The sequence below is a fragment of the Phascolarctos cinereus genome, unplaced genomic scaffold (assembly GCF_003287225.1).
Source record: "Phascolarctos cinereus isolate Bilbo 61053 unplaced genomic scaffold, phaCin_HiC Scaffold_3;HRSCAF=262, whole genome shotgun sequence".
In the NCBI taxonomy this organism is placed as follows: domain Eukaryota; kingdom Metazoa; phylum Chordata; class Mammalia; order Diprotodontia; family Phascolarctidae; genus Phascolarctos; species Phascolarctos cinereus.
This window is the reverse complement of record NW_027555736.1, coordinates 248,849,940-248,869,638: the sequence shown is the minus strand read 5'-3', so window position 1 is coordinate 248,869,638 and position 19,699 is coordinate 248,849,940. Positions and strand designations below refer to the sequence as shown.

The 19,699-nt window shown below is 41.7% G+C and overlaps 2 protein-coding genes across 2 annotated transcripts in view; one reads left to right on the top strand and one right to left on the bottom strand.

Annotated features, from left to right (window-relative positions):
* The first annotated feature begins 699 nt into the window (after positions 1 to 699).
* VTI1B (vesicle transport through interaction with t-SNAREs 1B) lies at positions 700 to 17,963 on the top strand. Its single transcript, XM_021004727.2, has 6 exons — positions 700 to 987; positions 6,377 to 6,435; positions 7,625 to 7,816; positions 12,065 to 12,238; positions 15,780 to 15,841; positions 17,598 to 17,963. The coding sequence occupies exons 1-6, from the start codon at positions 876 to 878 to the stop codon at positions 17,689 to 17,691; spliced, it is 693 nt and encodes a 230-aa protein (XP_020860386.1). The 5' UTR covers positions 700 to 875; the 3' UTR covers positions 17,692 to 17,963.
* The window catches only part of ARG2 (arginase 2), a 43,652-nt gene continuing 41,806 nt past the window's right edge, over positions 17,854 to 19,699 (bottom strand). The window contains exon 8 of the mRNA XM_021004724.2: positions 17,854 to 18,331. Within this exon, the coding sequence (XP_020860383.1) occupies positions 18,129 to 18,331 (203 nt within the window). The 3' untranslated portion in view covers positions 17,854 to 18,128. The remainder of the gene's footprint in view (positions 18,332 to 19,699) is intronic.

Genomic DNA, 19,699 nt, shown 5'->3' with positions numbered 1-19,699 from the left:
GTAACAAATAAAAAAGTATATTGCATGCACTTTCAGATGAGGTCCCTGTATTAGGCGTTTTACCTGTTATGAGAACTCTAACGAAGCGGAGTAATGTATAATTTTAAGGCAAAAACCTAGGATTAGGAAAATCACCTCGGCTGCTGTGTGGAGTTGCTGGCTCTGCCTCCTGGAGTAAACCCTCTCCAGGCCTCAGCTGCCCCACTCGTCAAAGGGGAATCTCCAGGCCTTCAAGGCTTACAAACCACCCAGTAGTTGTAGACCTCTAGCCCTACACGAGACTCAGACGGTGTCACAGGCCTGGGACGTGACTTTGCGTGATGACGCACAATACGGCCGCGTCTCGGGGAAGCTCCGAAAGGCCTCCCAGGGCTTCCGTATCTCCGGGACTGTCACGAGTCGCTCAGGTCGAACTACAACTCCCTCAATGCACTGCGAAACCAGGGCCCTGGTTTTTTTTTTTTGGTCTTCTCCTCCTTTCGTCGCCTAGTGCGGCGGGTGACTCTATCGCTCACCAGCTTTGATAGCATAGTCGCCTCAGATCTGGTGCCCAAATCACAGCACGGCTCTGGGAGCGGAGAAGAGAGACAGGGAGGCTTCGGTTCCTCTCTTCCTTCTGCGAAAATGTTTCAGGTTTCTCATCAGGCATATCTTGGTCTGCCCCAGTGGGTGGGACTTGGTGACCGGATTTCCGGCTCCGAAGGACCCCGCTACTTCAGTGCCCGGAAGCGCCTCGCCTGAGGCTGAGGTGGTAGCCTCCCTCGTTGGGGGCTATGGAGTCGAGATACGCCGGTTGACCCCGACGCTGGGCTAGAAGTGGGCCCCTGGGCCCGGGAGCTCGGCCCTGCCGGCGTGGGGGAAGCGCGCCCGACGCCATGGCAGCTGCCGTGTCCTCGGAGCCTTTCGAGAAATTGCACGAGATCTTCCGCGGGCTCTACGATGACCTGCGAGGGGTCCCCGACAGGCTCCTGGGCACCGGGGGGACCGGTGAGTCCTGTGGGCGGGGGGCGGGTGTCCGGGGATCCCGGGGCGCCCCGTGCTCTCACGTTTCTCCATTCCTTCCGGGCCTTGAGGCACAAAATCGTGGACTTGTGAGGAAGAGCCTTGGGGGCCACCTAGTCTCCCCAACTCCAGCCCAACCCAGCACCGTTTATTACGTTTATTAAGTGCCAGGCACTGTGCTAAGCACCGGGATTACAATCAATAAAAAGGGAGGTAGTCCCTGCCTTCGAGGTGCTTAAACTCGGCTGCCAAAAACGATCTTCCTAAAGCAAGTCCGACTACGTCATTCTGACACCCCCCCCCAAAAAAAAGCGCACACACACACAAACAACGAAGCAAACCAAACCAAGAGAACTCCAGAGGTCCCTGTTATCTCCAGGGTCAAAGGTAAAATCCTCTGTGCGGGTGTTCAAAGCCTTCCATAACCTGCCCACCCTCACCCCCGTATTTTGCATCCCACCACGTACTCTTGGTCTTCTGGCCGTTCCTGAGCAGCACACATCTCCAGACTCCAGGCGTTTTCGCTGGCTGTGCCCCACTCCTGGAGTGCCCTCCCTCTTCATCCACATGTCCTGGCTTCCTTCTAATTCCAGCTAAAATCCCACCTTCTGCAACGGGAAGCTTGTGTTGGTTGTGTTTAGTTAGGGATACCGTATATAGCTGTATACACACACTACGTAATTGGTCGCTCTCTGGGGGAGCAGGAGCTGATCTTTGCCTTTCACTGTATTTCCAGGGCTTAGCACAGTGTCTGGCACAGAGTGCTTAGTAAATTTTTATTGACTGAATCCGCTGCACATAGCCCAAAGACCGTGGTCACCTACCTACCAACCCTTTTCTTCAAGAGCTCTAATAAGGGAACAAAGCCATCGCCTTTGGGGAACCAACGGGAAGCTGACCGTTTCACATTTGGTCAGCTGTTGGGGAAGTTTTTTTCTCCTTGTAAGTCAAACCTAAATTTTCGTCTTGGCCGTTTCCACCAGTTCCTCCTCATTCTGCTCCGTGGGAACAAGCAGAACTAGTCTCATCTCAATTCAACGGGCACAGCTCCTTTTTTACTCGTCTTCTCCCAGCTAAGCATTCCTATGTTGTTCCACCCGTTCAAGTACGTCAAGCCATGTCTTTGGGCATTTATTAAGTGTCTGCTATGTGCCAGGTATTGTGCCGAATCCCGTGCATACAAAGAAAGGCAAAAAACAAACCAGGTGTCCAAGAAAGTCACAGTCTGATAGGGGTGACATTTTAGCAACAAATGAGATATACGGGATAAGTTGGAAATACTATCAGAGGGAATGCAGTAGCATTATTAAAGGGCATGGGAAAGTCTTCTTGGGACCCTTCATTCTGCTAGTTGCCCTCCTCCTGAAGCTGTTTGCTTCACTGATGTCCTAAAATTTGGGGCCTGGAAAGAAACAAAATATCGTGTGTGTGGTCTGACTGCCACCTCCCCAGTCTATGCTTCTGAATGTAGCTTCCTTTCTGTTGCTTAGAGGGGGCAGCTGACTGGTGCTGGGGATGATGTGCTTCTCCCCCAGTTTTGTTTTCTATTTAGGGCACCAGTCTGAGAAACCACCTCTAGTCTATTTCAGTACTTATGTTTCTGGGAGCTTATCTTCAGATAACAGTTCCTCTTAGACTCTTCTGGCTAAGCATCCCCGTATTGTTGGGCTCATTCAGTCTTCTGTGTGCCAAGTGAGCTCTCCTCACCATCGCAGCTATTCCTTACCCGGAAGCAGCGCTAGAGAAAGTTGGCTTAATTCAACTGAATAAGCGCGATCACATAAAATAATACTTGTAAAGCTCTTTGCAGACCTTAAAGCACTATATAAATGTTAGATGCCATTAGTAGTGATCTTTAGTACTGTGCTTAAGCCACAACAAGGGGAGTTTGGGTCAAAGGTTATTAGAGTTAGGGATAAGTTAAGAGGAGTTTAGGAATGTCTTGTCTTTCTGGATCTTTAGAAACAGAATAGATTTTCAACTCTGATGGTTTAGGTGTGGCTCTCTAATTCTAATCCTTGTGAGATCAAGGTGTTTCATTTTTTAAGGAGGAAGTAGTACTTGTTTTCACTTAAGAGATCGTATATAAGCCACAATATTAATGAGAAAAACAGCATGCATTTTTTTATTGTCTTTCATCTAAAGTGTAGTAATACTTTATGATTCATTTTAGAGATAAGAAGTATGTTCTCTGTGCTTACGGGTGCATGTTGTAACATGCAGCAGTTGAGAAGATTTCTAGCCTGGTGCTATGTGATGCAGAGGTACGGTTTTCTTTGAAAACCAGAAAACTCAGTAGATTACATCTGTCTCATGCTCAGCGTGTTCACCTCTGCCTAGTCCTTTCTCTATCATGGCCAAAGAAAGGAGGAGACAGGTTAGGAAAACTGTCTCTCTCAAACAAATCTAGTGTCCACTCAAATTGCACTGTGGCCAGTCGGTTCCATCTTTATCATTTAGGCCTTTCCCTGGCCACTGAGACCATTTCTTAATCATTTAAAATATTTTTCTATATGTGTGAAATATCAGATACCATACCAAAAATGTACACGTCATAGTCCTTACCTTTACCCTGTATTCTGTGATTTGTGTTTTAAAGCAATAAAATGTATACGCTAAAGACTGTAATAAGGTATTTTTGAATCTAAAGTACTCTCTTCCTCCTGCATTCTTCACTACAAATACCAGACTAGATAGAGTTAGAATTCTTCTCACAGGCTTCAGTGTTAGCATAAGAAGATTTGCCAGTGGGGCAGCTAGGTGGCGCAGTGGATAGAGCACCAGCCCTGAAGTTAGGAGGACTTGATTTCAAATTTGGTCTCAGACACTTGACACTTAATAGCCATGTGACCCTAGGCAAGTCACTTAACCCCATTGCCTAGCCAAAAAAAAAAATAAAAAGACTTGCCAAATACATTATCACCTAGTTCAATTTTGTTCATTTATTCATTCGTCTATGTGTAAAGCATTCAGTGCTGCCTGCCTCTGTTTCTTTAAATCTGAGAGTTCTCTGTTCTTCTGCAGCTTGTGTTGTGTCCCAAGGTGGTGGAGTGGTTTGATACATATTTAAGCATGGGTGAATGTTGCATGAAAAAGCATTTAAGTGCCTACTGCAAGCCAGACATTGTACTAGACATGGAGATATAAACACAAAAAATGAGACAGTCCCTTCCATGAGGGGTTGCAGTATTCAGGGAAGGGAATTTTGGTCTAAAGATTTAACAGGAATTGTTAGTGGAGCTGTGAGGCAGTAACAATGGATATATTGGTCTGATTACTGTTCCCAGAGCAAAAAGAAGTCAAAGTTCTCTAATCATACATTTTCTTATGATGGCATTATGCCTTATACCAGTTCTTGCACACAGATAATTACTAGAAATACATTGCAGTCTCCTTGTATGTCTTTCCTTTGTCCTTTTGGATACCCAGAACTTTATTTGATTATTGTTGTATTCCCATATTTACATCCATGCAGCATGACCAAGAGGACATCAGTATTTTTTTAAAAATATTTTTATTTCATTAAATATTTTGCAATTACATGTAAAAAATATTAACATTCATTTTTTAAAAAATTTGAGTTCTAATTCTCTCCCTCCTTCCCCTCCCCTCCCCTCTCCTTTAAGAAGGCAAGCTATTTGATATCACTTATACGTGTGAAGTCAAGCAAAATATATTTCCATATTAGCCATGTTGCAAAAGAAAATAGAGCAAAAAAACCCTCCAAAAAACTAAAGTTTAAAAAGTATGCTTCAGTCTGCATTTAGAGTTTATCAGTTCTCTCTCTGGAGGTGGATAGCATTTTTTTATAGGTCTTTTGGAATTGGAGGACATTAATATTAATACAGTTAAATGTTTATGTGTTGGGAAACAACTTGAGATCATTGATAGTACTGCCCCAATTTCCCAAATGCATTCAAATTTGCTTTGTCTTGGGCCCAAGTTCATTGTCCATAAGATATGTTGTCCCATATGTGTGTACTCTTGAGTATGAATACTCAGGGGCATTATAGTATGGGAAATTTAATCCATTTGGTTTTTCTTATGTGGGTTAGTTCTTAGGCTGATCTCTTTTTTGTAATCATAGAATTCCTCATGTTCTGGGACTTGATCAGCCTGTCACGGTGCAAACCAGAACTGAAGCTTCTCGCCTATCTACAAGGAATCTCCCTCCCATTTAGACCTAGTGGTTGCACTTACCAAGGAATTTTGTGTTATGCATGAGAGATTCCTTGTTAGAAAGCCTTTTAAGGCTGAAAAAATGGCAAGTGTTTTTTTTGCAATCAGTAAATAACAACAATGAAAAAATACATTCCATAGATCTGCATTTCACAGTTTTGTGTTCAGAATCAAGGCTGTATCACTATGGGATGCAACATAGGCAGGCGCTGCCAGAAACACCTCAGGTTCAATAGGCGTTCGGTTTTTAATTAATTTTTGGTCATTGCACATGCAGAAATCTTTTACTGTTGCAAAATTTTTCACAACCCCATAAGCCACAGTTTAAGAAGCTCTGAGCATAGAAGACTTTTTGAAGGGGTCTCAAAATAAAAAATCTACATGTAGGTAGGTCCCGAAGTCAATGAGATCTGTCTTTAGAACCCACTGTTCATACCCCATAACCAACCATTAGTGCTTATTCCCTTTCTGTACCTTCTGGAATCTGACCACTGAGATCTCAAATCTCAGTTTCCTCATGTAGAGAAGGGAAGGACAGTTCATATTTGCTCATTAAAAAAAAAATTGAGCTAGAAGGATAGATACAACTGTATAGAAACCTGTTATGTAGTATGTATTTCACTAAGGGCAGAAAACAGGTCATGCAGAAGAGAGGCTGTATTCCAGGATCTGTTGATCCCAAGAAGCAATGATACCTGATACTTGTGACAACTTATTTTGAAGTAGTTTACCTTGTGAGAGAATCTATTGACACAAGCATTTCTTTTACTCTTAACAGCTAGGAGCACTGTTCTTCAGTTCTGTTCTTCAAGTGCTAAAGATATTTCTAAAAGAAAAGCTCCCAAAATGTTTTGTGCAGTGGCAACATCACAAGAATTAGTGTTTAGGAACTCGTGTGAAGGGGACAACAGTCATTGAGATGTTTTTAAAAGGCCCTTTTTTAAAGTGTTGAGTTTGTTTTGAATGAGATGATACTGCCTTTCCTCCCTCTGTCACGTTGTTGTGAGGATCAAATGAGTTAATGTGGAAATGGTGTATCAGTATTTATTGGTTGTTACTGTTATTCCCATGATTAGTTATTACCATAGAATTACCGCAGATTAGCAGATAATAGAGGGAAAGTAGAATGAGCATCGTGTATAAAGGTCATGGAAACAGACTGAGCATTTTAAACATGTCTTTCTCTCTTTTCCAGAAGGGAAAAAGAAGCTAATCAGAGATTTTGATGAGAAGCAACAGGAAGCAAATGAAACGGTGAGATCTGGGGAACAAGGGACTTGTTTCTTTTACTAGTATTTGGCTTCTTAAGAAGCAGTGCAGAGATCTGACTCTGGCTGCGCCCCTGTGGGGCCTTAGTTTTGAATATCATCCTTACTGAAGGGTGAGGCAAATGTTGGTGATGGGTGCTCCAGAGAAGAGGTGGATAAAGCTTGGGGGCGGGCGGTCCTGAAGAATCATGTCTTGATGGTGAGAGTGGCTGCTCTAAAATGGATCGGTCCTAATCTTATTCTAAGAATTTTTTGTGCAAGTAAAATAATGGAATCAAAGGAGGCTTTTGGGTCATCCTCCCTTGATAGTCATCTCTCTCTTAAAGTGTATACTATAGATGTATTTTTGATAACTTAAAAGGGGAACTGAGGAAAGACTTCTAGGGAAGTGGTATACACACTTTGATCAGAGGTTAGTTAACTAGGACTTCAGGATTGCATTTAGCTACTTTGGTAGTAATAATATTAACCAACAGTTATCTAGTGCTTTAAAGTCTGCAAAGCACTTTACACATATTTCTTTTGATCCTCACAACAACCCATATAAGGTAGTTACTAAAGGTTATCTTCAGCTTGATTATTTTTTTCTTTCTTAAAAAATGTTTTTTCTCTCCCTTCCCTCCACCAAACAAAACCTTTAAAAAGAAAACCCCTCAACAAATATTTAGCTCATTTTATGGAAGAGGAACCTGAGGCTGAAAGGGGTAAGTGGTCACCTAGCTAGCGTTACAAGTGGGATTTGGACCCAGGTTTTCACTCCTTAAGGCTAGAGTACTCACTGAAAACAAGTGGTCGGTTGTTTTTGTGAGTTAGAGAGGTAGTTATATAGATAGAAACTAATTGTTGGGTTACAGTTGCTACCAGTGCTTTCCAGGTAAGTTTCCACTGGGAATAAGGAGGTGGCAGACTTCCTATTTCTAGGAGACCCTGGACGAAGGGATTAGATGCTTGATCATGTAGGAACTGTGACAGTGAAGAAAATGCCCGCCGCTTCTGCTTGTTGAGCTGAGTGCATAGCAGGTGCTCCATATTTGTTGATGTTGATTAATGATTTATGTTGGGTTATGACCAACCCTGCTTGGAGAGAAACTCTTGTGGCAGCTGCAGATTCTGAGAAAGGCCTGCTTTCCCTGTTTCTGTCTAAATGTGAGCTATTAATACTTCTTACTTGACAGTTGGCAGAGATGGAAGAGGAGCTGCGTTATGCCCCCCTGTCTTTTCGCAACCCCATGATGGCCAAGCTTCGAAGCTACCGCAGAGACCTGGCCAAGCTCCAGCGAGAGGTGAGGAGCACTCCACTGACAGTGCCTCCTGGGGGCCGAGGAGACAGCAGATATGGGGCATATGCTATAGAAAATGAGCACATGGTAAGTTCCTGCATCTTGAGTACATTTATAATTAGGTCTATTTTTGCTTTTGCTTTGTCTAAGATCATGATTGCTACCCCTGCCTTTTTTACCTCAACAGAAGTATAATAGATACTGCTCCAGGCCCTTAGTTTTACTCTAGTGTGTCTCTCTCTTTCAAGTATGTCTCTTGTAAACAACATTTTTGGATTCTGATTTGTAATCTTGTAATTTGTAATTTTGCTATCCACTTCCATTTTATAGGTGAGTTCTCCCCATTCACTTTCACAGTTATGATTGTGGTATATTTTTCTTCGTCCTATTTTTACCCCATTTATCCTTTTAACCCTCTCCCTCCTCAAGTCTGTTTTACTTCTGACCACTACCTCCTTTAACCTGCCTTCCCTTCTGTCAGCCCCTCCCACCTTCTCTTACCCCTTTCCCACCTACTTCCCTATAGCGTAAGATAGATTTCTATACCCAACTGAGTATGTATGTTATTCCTTTTTTGAGCCAATTCTGATGAGAGTAAGGTGCAGTCGTCGCCTGCCGCATCCACCCCCCCATCTTCTCCTCTATTGTAAAAGCACTTCATTTTGCACTTCTTTAATGTGAGATAATTTTGTCCATTCTTCCTCTCCTTTCTCCTAGTACGTCCCTCTTTCTCACTCCTTAATTTTTTTGAAATCATCCCATCGTAGTCATCTCACACCCGTGCCCACAAGTATCATCTTCCCATTTCCCCTTATGATTTTCCTTTCATATGTACCTTTTTTTTGGGGGGGGCTAGGCAGTAAGGTTAAGTGACTTGCCCAAGGGGTACACCACTAGTAAGTGTCAAGTGTCTGAGGCTGGATTTGAACTTAGGTCCTCTTGACTCCAGGGCTGGTGCTCTATCCACTGCACCACCTAGCTGTCCCTTATATTTGCCTTTTTATGCTTGAATCTTGTATTTGAAAGTCACATTTTCTATTCAGCTCTGGTCTTTTCATCAGGAATGTTTGAAAGTCCTCTGTTTCATTAAATATCCATTTTTTTTTCTTCTGAAGGATTTTACTCAGTTTTGCTGGATAGGGTCATTCTTGGTTGTAATCCTAGATCCTTTGCCTTCCAGAATATCATATACCAAGCTCTCTAGTCCTCTGATGTGGAAGCTTGTGTGATCTTGACTGTGGCTCCATAATATTGAATGGTTTCTTTCTGGCTGCTTGCAGTATTTTCTTTTCTTCAGTGAATTTTTGTATCTCTTTTTCTGTTTGGCCAGTTCTGCTTTTTAAAGAATTCTTCTCTTTGGTGAATTTTTGTGCCTCTTTTACCAAACTGTTAATTCTCTTTTCATAATTTTCTTGCATCATTCTCATTTCCTTTCTCGGTTTTCCTCTATCTTATTTGATTTTAAAAATCCTTTTTGAGTTCTTTCAAGAATTGGGCTTGTGTCTGGTTCACATTTTTTTGAGGCTTTGCTTGTAGCTAGCTATTTTGAAATTGTCTTCTACTGAGTTTATATCTTGATTTTCCTTGTCACCATAGTAGCTTTTTATAGTTATGTTCTATTTTGGTTTGGGGGTGGTTGTTTTTTTTAAAGGGATTTGCTTATTTTTCTAGCCTATTTCTTGACTTTTAACTTTATGTTAAAGTTGGACTCTGCTCCCAGGGTATAGGAAGCATTGTCCCAAGCTTCAAGTTTTTTGTACTGCTGTTTTCAGAGGTAGTTCTAAGAGTCTGTAAGTTTGTAGTGCCTCCAAGGTGGTGTGATCTAAGGAGAGATGTGGTTACTGCTCTCCTGGCCTGTGCTCTGGTTTTTATCCAGGAAGGGCCTCTACTTCCCTGTTGCTTCTTTTAACCCTGGAACTGAGACTGGGACTCCTGCTGTCTTGCAGCTACAAGCACTAATACTCCTTTTCACCTAGGAACTTTGACCCAGAACTGTGTATAGGGTCAACAGAGTCTTGCATCCAGTGCCCACAAGGGTCTCCTGTAATCTGTTTCTGATCATTTGTCCAACCCTTTGCTGCCTCTGGGCTGAGAGCTCCCAAAGCTGCTGCCTCCAATGCTGTAGCTGCCACCAAGGTCTGTTGCTGGTGTTCCTGCAGTGTGCACTGCACTCTGGGCTGTCTTCCACTCCAGTGTCATAGACCTGTCTTACCACTTCATAAGTTATCTTGGGCTGGAAATATATCTCACCTTGGTCTTTTATTGGCTCTGCCACTCCAGAGTTCGATTTGAGGCATGATTTTAAAGTTGTTTGGAGGGGAATGTTGGGAGAGTTCAGCTGAGTTGCAGTCTGTACTCTGCCGTGTTAGCTCTGCTGTGGTGCATTTATATAAGACAAGAAGTAGCCTATAAAGAGAGGTTGGCATTGGTTTCCCATGATGGGTTGTTATTCCATTGGCTAATGTAGCGATTTGACCTAGTGACCATGTATATAAATTAGCCTAAACTTCCCAGAAAACACAGGAAGCTGCCAAGTTTCTCAAGTAATATAAAATATTTGAGCTTTTTCTTGACCTTTATGGTTCAGGAGAAGGCAGCCGTCACATGGTGGAAACAACATGAGACTAAAAGTCTAGAGACCTGAATTTTGGTCCCAGCTTCTATAAGGATAGAATAAAAGGCTTTCACTAGCCTTTATTTCTTCCAGTGGCATTGTTTTATAATTTTAAGTTGTTTATGCTGAGCTAGAAAAATATGCTTTTTAAATTTGTTATATGGGATGGCTTTCTTGGAAAGGTAGACATACTGGGAGAAATTCTGTAGTTGTATAAACAAAACATGTCTAAACTTTTTATTTAAAAAGGATGTTTTTTAAAAAAATAAAATAAGCATGTTTTTTGAACTTAGGCTACCTTATGCTAGGGAGTATAAATGAGACTTAGCTTTAATGGGGATTTAGAGAATTAGAAATTAGGTCTGCTGGGACAACAGAAGCTGCCATTCAGCTTGATAGATCACAAGTTTAATTACTTAGAAGTTTATGCTGTCTTAGATGTAATACCTTTCTTGTAATTGCCAAGAGTGTAACTGCATGGATTTTCCCACCCAGAACATAATAAACGGTTCCTTTATATGCTGAAAAACAATGGGAACAATTTAAACATAAACATGCAGGGCAGATAGATTAGCACTTGAATTCCTAGTAGCTAGTCAGGTGCAAATCTCATAAGTTGATTAGCCTATTGAGCTCATTTTTTTTTAAAACAGGTTCTAGTGCAGGGGTGGGGAACCTGCAGCCATTAGACCCTCTAGATCCTCAGGTACCACCCTTTGACAAAATCCAAACTTCACAGAACAAATCCCCTCAATAAAAAGATTTATTCTGTAAAACTTGGACTCAAGTCAAAAGGCCTCACCCAAGGACCTAGAGAGCCACATGTAGCATGGTTCCCCACCCCTCTTCTAGTGAAGACTAGGTATTCTCTAAACTCTAACTCCTTTATGTCAGTGCAATCCCTAGAACTGGTCCCATGCCTCCCAGATATTCAGTCTTTCAGGAGAGTTGTCTCTTAACAGATGAATTCATTGTTTGGTGCAAATCCATCACCATAACTAATACGTGTTTTGTTTTAAAGTGTAGAATTTTTAAAAGTAGTAATTTTTAAAACACACACACACACACACACCCAACACACCAACTTATCATTGTTCTTCAGAAACAGCTAGATGGTAAAAAGTAGATTGTGATCTGGGAAGTTCAAATCCAGCAATTGCTAGCTGTGTAATCCTAGGCAAGTCACTCCATGCTGTTGGCCTTTCCTTAACTGTAAAATAGCATCTACTTCCCAGGGATGTTAGGAAAATCAAATGAAATGTTTTTAAAGTGCTTAGCACGTAGTACCACATAAAATGCCTGGTATGTAGTAGGTGCTTAAAAATGCTTGTTGCCTTCAGCTAACCATGTCATTTTCCTATAGTGTTTTGTAAATCTTAAAGCATTATAGAAACATAATTTCTAAAGATCAAAGGGGGAGAATTACTATTAGTAAACACAGAAAGCTACACCATTCCTACAGCATTGAAACCAGCCTAGCTCCCATTGGGAGGACTTCTGGATGATGGTCTTTAAAAATAAGAAAAGTCTTCACTTTTTTGATGTCTTCTTTCCCACTCACCCAAAAAAGCAAAGCAGGTAAGAGTTGAGAGCAATGTGTCTATGTACTAGCTCCTGGATTCTTTTTCCCATCTGAAAATTTCTTCCCTTGCCTCCTTTCCCAACAAATGTTATGAAGAAAACAACTAGAGTGCCTGATTCTTTTCCATTTTTTTGGTCAGAATCAGCTGCAGTCTCAAAGGGTGTTACTTCTGCAAGGCACTGAGAGTCTGAACCGAGCCACTCAGAGCATTGAACGTTCCCACCGGATTGCCACTGAAACGGATCAGATTGGTTCTGAGATAATTGAAGAACTAGGGGACCAAAGAGACCAGCTGGAACGCACAAAGAGTCGAGTAAGTTCTGTTGGGGAACAGAGTAGGGGCAAGGAAAGAGGTGAGTAAGGTCTCTTTCATAAGTCTGTGCTCTGTTATGACTTAGGAGCATACAAAAGCCATAAACTATATTAGGTCTGAGTTCAGGGGCAGAAGTGGGACCTTAAATTTTCCTTTCTTCAAGCCTATATAGAGCTAGAATTCTTAGCAAGGTGAACTTTTAAGGTAGGTGTTTTCCCTTCAATATACAGATTTCCTTTTATCTTAGTTTCTGCATTTATTGGAGGAGTATAGAGATTGGACTTTTAACTACCCCAGGTTTCATTGGCTTCGAGGCCAGCTCTGTATTCCCTATGCTACATTGATTCTTATTTATTGAAGAATGTCACAGGACTAGTATTCCTTTTACTAATTTCTAAATCTTTGCTATTGGGAGAGACCTCAAAGTCAACTTGACAGGAAAAGGTTTGAAGGTCAGGTTTTTTTTTTTTAATTTCATTGACCCAGACAATAGCCACCCTATAATTTTTAGCTTGGGCTACTTCCCATGCAGTGTCAGTAATTAGCTGTAGAAGTAGCCCCATCTTCTTTTACTATTAGCTAGAATGAGGGCTAGAATTATAAGTGACCTTGCAGACCAGACTCCTATAGGAAGAACTTGACTTTGAGCTTGCCTAATAGGTAGCTTAAGTTCAGAAGGGTTTTGGAAAATGAAAATGTTTCTTATTTTCCCCACTTCAAATTATTTGATTTGATCCCATAAGAATAAAAGGGGTAGTAATAGCAGAACTTAATAAAGCTGATGAGATCTGATCAAAGAATGATTTAGTCAGAGCTGGGAAGGGAGACTGTGGGTGGCTGGGATTTAGGGTAACTCTCTCTAACCTGGTAACAGCTTGTTTTAAAGGATGGAGGAGCCTCCTTTTTGTCAGTGCTGTTTGCTCTTTCTCTAAGATTCACAGCAAGCCCTGATCAAGAGTCTCAAAAGAAGCTACTGGAAAAAAGACTGGTTGTCTGCAGTTTGAGTTCTAGACTTACCAGGTAGATTGGTTGGATTTGAAAGGTGGGGAATGAGAAAGGAAGATCAGCCTACCAGGGCTGGGTAGGAGCAGATGGCTGAAGGTGATTCATCTCTAAGAACTGCCTCCTCATGACTTTCCTAGGCTTCCTTGAGGAATACCAGAGAGACACCAGTGTTTCCTTCACCTTGGTGACTTGACAGTGGACAACATGAGTTGGTGGGAAAAGCATTAGATTTAAAGGCAAAGGATACTGAAATACTAACTTTGTCACTTTTCTAAAAAGGTATAAAACGTCACTTAATTTTTCTGAGTCTCAGTTTCTCACCTATAAAATAAGGATGTTGGACTGGACTAAGCCCTTCTAGCCCTAAATCCTCTGCCAAATAATTGCTGAGATTTGGACAAACTTCCCAGATTACAAAAAGAGAATTTGACAAATTCAGTTCTTGCCCAAATTTGAGAGGTGTGTGTTTTTTTTTAAAAGGAATAGTTTGTAAACATTTAAAGGGAAGAGGTGGTTACTAAGAGCCAGCCATGTAGTACATATTCATTTCCCTCTCTGACAAGTTACATCAAGGATTCCAGCAGATTCTCATTACAGGAGTATTCTTGCCCCTGTTCTAAAGATATTTTGTTGCTGAGGAAAATGTAGATAATATCAAATTTTTACATATTTTATGTGAAGCTAGGAATAGAATTGGAATACAGAAATATCTTGACAGGCTAATAATTGGCTGGAACTCACAAAATGTAAAATGTTCAGTGTAAATTTGTGCATTTAGGTTAAAAAAATACAAGTATAGGATTAGTGGTAGACAGTAGAACACAATTCATGTTGTAAAAGATACTGGGCAGGCATTTAAGCACGCCACTTTATGTCAGTCAGGTTCAGTGAAGCATCAGATAAACACAGCAATACCTACCTGTTACTCTATTCTTTAGGAGGAGGGAAGTGATAGTCTAGTGCGAGGCTTCTTAAACTTTTTCCATTCATGATCCCCTCTTGTTGTGTGGCCTGAGGGTATGTGCAGCAAAAGCTGTGTTCAGAACCAGAACCAAGGCTGCAGTGAAGTTGCAGGAGGCAACACTGGCAAGCACTGCCAGAAACACCTTGGATTTGTAATTTTTGGTCATTGCACTTTCATATTTCCTTTTGAGGTTGCAGATATGGGTTTGTTGATAACGTTGTCCTCTTCAGAATTTCTGCCTTGATTTTCACTCTTCCCATAATGTGAATCTATGGTATGTTTCTTTATTCCCTGGCCTTTAAAGAGATTGAGCTCTCTTGCTGGGGAGCAGAAGGCACTGACCCAGGCTTCTTGTGTTGGGAGCCTAGGTCTTGGTCACTGGCTTTGTGTGCTGGGGCCTCTGATGTTGGCAATTGGAGGCTGTAGGGTTCTGGCAGCTTACCTAGTGTTGGGCTGGAATCAGCAAGGCTGGAACTTTTGGGCAACTATAGGTTGCCTGCTTTTCCTTTCCTTTAGTTTCCTTCAACTCCTTTCAGATGGATGTTGCAGGGTGTTTATCTGCCTGGGGCCCTTTGTAGTGCTGCTTCCCTTATTTTTACAGAGGCACTGGGAGACCCATTTGGTGTAGAATGCTGAGGCACCTGGTGGTTTTTTGAGTTGGTTTCCACCAGTTCCCTTATCCTCACTGAGGCACTCGGAAGTCCAGGTGTTGGTGTTTGCCTGTGCTTCACCACCTGGGTTTCAGGATCTCCTCCTGGTTGGCAGGAACTCCCGGGGCAACTCTAGGTTGCCTGCTTTTCCTTTTCTTTAGCTTTCTTCAGCTCCTTTCAGATGGATGTTGCAGGGTGTTTATCTGCCGGTGGCCCTTTGTAGTGCTGCTTCCCTTATTTTTGCTGAGGCATCGGGAGACCTGTTTGCTGTAGAATGCCAAGGTACCAGGATCTCCTCTTGGGGTGCTGAAGTGGGGCTTTCCACTAACTGGTTTGAGACATCTCCTGTTCTGTATGCTCCCCTTCCCCCAGGGCAAGAGGGGCATTTCCCATTAATCAAACCCTCAAGCTACTTGGGCTACTGCACTGCTGCTCCCCCTCTTTCTTCTGGTTCAGGTATTCCAGGGTTTTTCCTAGGGTGATATTTTCTGGGTTTTCAGAGGTTGATAGGAGAGAGTGAGAACGAGGACCTTTTTACTTAGCCATCTTGGCTCCCGGAAGTGGAAGGTCATCGCACTTCCAGAAAGCTTTTACTGTTGCCAAATTTTTCTCAACCCCTTATGAGGTCTTGACCCACAAACGGTGGTCTAGTTGACCTGTGCTCTGGCCAGAATGGATCTAGAATAGTGTCTAAGGGTATTTTTAGAGGAGCCATTGACAATCCCATAGTACATCCCAAGGAAGGAGGACATGAATGGTGAAGATTTGTCATAGATCAATAAAGATTGTTTAAGCTAGAGAAAAGAAATGGACCATTTCTCACTCTGTATGCTCAGCAAGCTCTCTCGGCTATCACAAACTCAAGTTTTTTTACTTAATCTACAATTGGAAGATAACATGGTTTTCTCCTTTTTTTTTCCAGCTGGTGAATACAAACGAAAACTTGAGCAGAAGCCGAAAGATCTTGCGTTCAATGTCTAGAAAGTGAGTTTTAAAACTAGAATGTTAATACTAGTTACTATTACACTTTCCTACTTCTGTCAGTATTAATAAATTCATGGTGACATTCATCTCCAGAAAACACCATGCAGTGGAAAGATCTTTGGACCTGGACTCAAACCTGATTTTGCCATTAACTTTGTTCACTTAATCACTTCACCTCAGTGTCCTCATTTGGAAAAATTAAGGTTGACTAGATTACTTCAAAGGACTCTCCCAGCTCTAAATCTCTGATCCCATAGATCCCCACAGACTGTTGACAAATTTTTGGAAGCACTTTGATGTAAATGTAGCTGACTGTCATAGGGCAGATGGAATGATTCAGTTCATTCCTAGAATTAGACTATAAGAACCATTCTTCTTTCCTTTTACAAAAGAAATCAGCAGTGTGTAGGAATATTTCCTTTTTGCCCTGAACTGTATTTAAACCATCTAGAATGATAGTCTCTAAACTTTTTGAGCCTGCATCTCTATCAGTACTTGCACACTTTTTATTTTATCAACCCCTGTGGGTCTGTTTACTTATAAAATATAATTTTGCACACTATAAAACTTACTCCAAAAACAGAAGTGTTTAAAGGATGAAGACATGTAAGTCAGTAGGAAGCCAGCCACGGGGGGGGGGGAGGGAAGAAGGGGGTGGTGTGACATATCAGACCTGCATGTTAGGGAAGAAAGAAAAAATATCCCTTTAGCAGCTGTGTGTAATGATTTTGAGACCAGGACAACCATTTGGAGGCTACTGTAATAGCTTCAGGGATAAAGACCTGAACTAGGTTGATGGCTATGTGAGTACAGCCAAGAGAACGTATGGGAGAGATGAAGTAGAAACGGGATTTAGCAATTGATTAAATATGTAGGGCAAGGAAAAGTGAAGACTTTCCCAGTGGCAGCTTTTTAGGAGCTATAAGTAGTTAAGCTATGCCCTCCAGCTCAGGAGGGAAGAAAAAAAAATAAGGATAGATGTTTGATACAGTAAACCGCATATTTGGCTATTGTTGCATCTCTCCACTCTGGCCTCTACCTTTGAGGATTGGTTTAAAAAAAAATACCTGCTCCTATTTATTAGTAGATGCCTCCACGGTAGGTGGCCCGACCTAGGGATTTATGCAGTATGGAAGCAGTTGCAAGTTGGTTCTTGTCGTTTAGTCCTCGACTTTCCTGATGAGAAAGATAAAAGTGGGCAAAATGAGATTCAGAGAGGTCTATAAGGTTCCCAGGACCAGTCAGAGCAGTCCGAAGTTAGAATGCAAAGTACTGTTGGGCTGACGAGAATAGTTTTAAGTGTTGAATAGTGAGCATCTTGTGGAATAATCAGAAACGGAGAGACCAGAGAGAACAAGGGCGAGATTTTCCACTTGTGATAGCTAAAATCAAGGGGGGGGGGGGGATGGAAGAGAACTTAAGCTGCCCTAATGATACAGCTTGGAGAAAGAAGTGTCACTACCTTGATACACAGTATGTAGCCTGTGTTTTTTTGCTAGATTATAGAATATCAGACTTTAATTTTTTCAACCCAGTCTTTAAACCAACCAGTTGAAACAATTATTATCCCCATTTTACAGACACTTAAAGAAGTTTAGCAAGTTGCCCTTGGTCACACATAGCCAATGACAGAGAGGAGAGATGGCAGATTTGACTTAGTATGATGTTCATTCCACTAAACCACAATACTTTTCCATCCTACCAGCAGGGGCTTAGAAGTCCTAATACTGTCTCTTTACTTCTTTTCCATTTGTAGAGTGGCAACCAATAAACTGCTGCTTTCCGTGATTATCCTTCTGGAGCTGGTCATCTTGGGAGGCCTAGTCTATTACAAGTTCTTTCGAAAATAATGAAAATCCCTGCCTCCTCTTTACCCTTCTTGTAGATCTCTAAATCAGAGAGCTAAGGACCAACTTCACTGCTGTGGGCTAGCAGTTTAAGCACTCAGACTGTATGTAAGAGAGAAGGCAGACAACGATTGGAAATGTAAAGTAATGTTAACAAGGCTGGGGTGCTATACCAAGGTAACAAATGCTGTGTTTATTAGTTCTTTAAATTTAGAGAGTATTCTAATATATTAACTAATGATGAACTAAATAAAACCAGTTACAGAATACAGTAACATTGGTCACCCAAAATGAGGAGGGATTTTTTTTTAAACAACTGGGAGAAAAATGTTCTCATTAGTGCAGTACTGACATCGCCAATTTTAATATCCCTTTAAGTGCCTCTATAGAACTCTGGAATGCCTATTGTGAAAGAACCCCGTGGAAAAAATACCAGCTCCCTAAATTCGAACACATTCTTCACTGTCTGATTCATCTGGTGAACTTGGAGTGGGGAGATGGTCATAGCCATCGTGCCGTCCTTCCCTCTTCTGGCCGAAGCTCGAAGCGATCACATCCACAGCCAGCCCAACTGTGGCCTTCACTTCCTCTGAAGTAGCCAAGAGAGGATTGACTTCAACTAGATCCAGGGCCGACAGCAAACCTGAGGGAGCAGAGCCACAAACTGTATGATATGAGCCTCCTACCAAAGAGGTCAGTCAATAGGACTGGGAATAAAGGCAGCCAGCCTTAAGCTGCTTATTTCAGGGGTGGAACTACATCTTAATGGTTTAGCTGCTATGTTTTACTTCCCTGTACTGGAATGTAGCTTTTGCTCTAGAAAGTAGAAGTGGAGTTGGAATGTTTGTGTTTAAGCATTTCTCTGTTTTCTTTACTGGTTGTATTTTAGCCAGATGGAGGGTGGCTGAGCAGACCAGAGGGAAAGTACTTGTGAAGTTGCTAGCCTAGTCAGATACCTAGCATGATGCTTGTTTCTAAAGATTACCAAGCTAACTCTCTCATTTTAAAAGGCCTATAGCCCAAGTCTTTTTGACTCCTATTTCATCTTAAACCAAATGTGCTGCCATTAATGTTACCATGAGAAAAGAAATCTAAAAGTTATTTGATGAAACAGGATTATGAAACAAATAAGATCAGCTAGCTAAGGATGATAACAGCCATCTATCACACTGTTTGGTGGGCTCAGAGTTTTCTGTTTAGTGGTTTCTATAAGAACATAGATTTCCAGCCTTACAGTGACAAGGAAACCCACAGGTGAGAAGTTTCTGCATATGCCTGCCTACAAGAGAGTGCTCTCTTTTATGCCCCAGTTAGCCTATTTGTGCCTTCTACATCTTCCTCTCCAGTCCCCTGAAATGAGAGGCTATTGGCCACTCGCTCTTAATTTCTCAATTTAAAAAAGAAGATAATAAAAACTCTCAGTCCTTAATATGACCTTTGCTCTTCTAGATGCTTAAGATCAAACCTGTTTTCATTACTCTAATATCACTCAAGGTAGTTTCTGGTTTTTTTGCCATACCCCAAAATCTTTCATTTTTCCCAGCCCTTTTCCCCAAGGTTTTTACCTTCTATACTTTTTGCATTGAGGAGAACAAGAATCAATGCAGTGAGACAACCAGTATCCACATTTTTCCTTCTGCTCTGAGGAAGCTCAACTTCCATTTTTTCTTTACAATTATGATTGAGAGGAAAAATAGTCAAAGCTAGAAATCGTGGGGGGTGGGGGTGGAACTTGACAAGTTTGTTTCTCTAAAGATTTAGGAAGACTTCAATTAGTTCTCTAACTTTTCTTCCTTGCCTGATCACTGAAAAAAGTCTAGAACTAGAGAAATGGTTCAACTATTACCTTGTCACTCCTGGGGGCAAAGTTACCCTGCTTCCTCCCTGGTCACAGTGTTCCATTATACATGCTGGACTTCTATAGATTATCTGATTAGACCAAGAAATCCGCCCAGGACTCAAAATGTTGTCAACACAGGTGGTAGGGGTCAACAAAACTTTAGAGGAATGT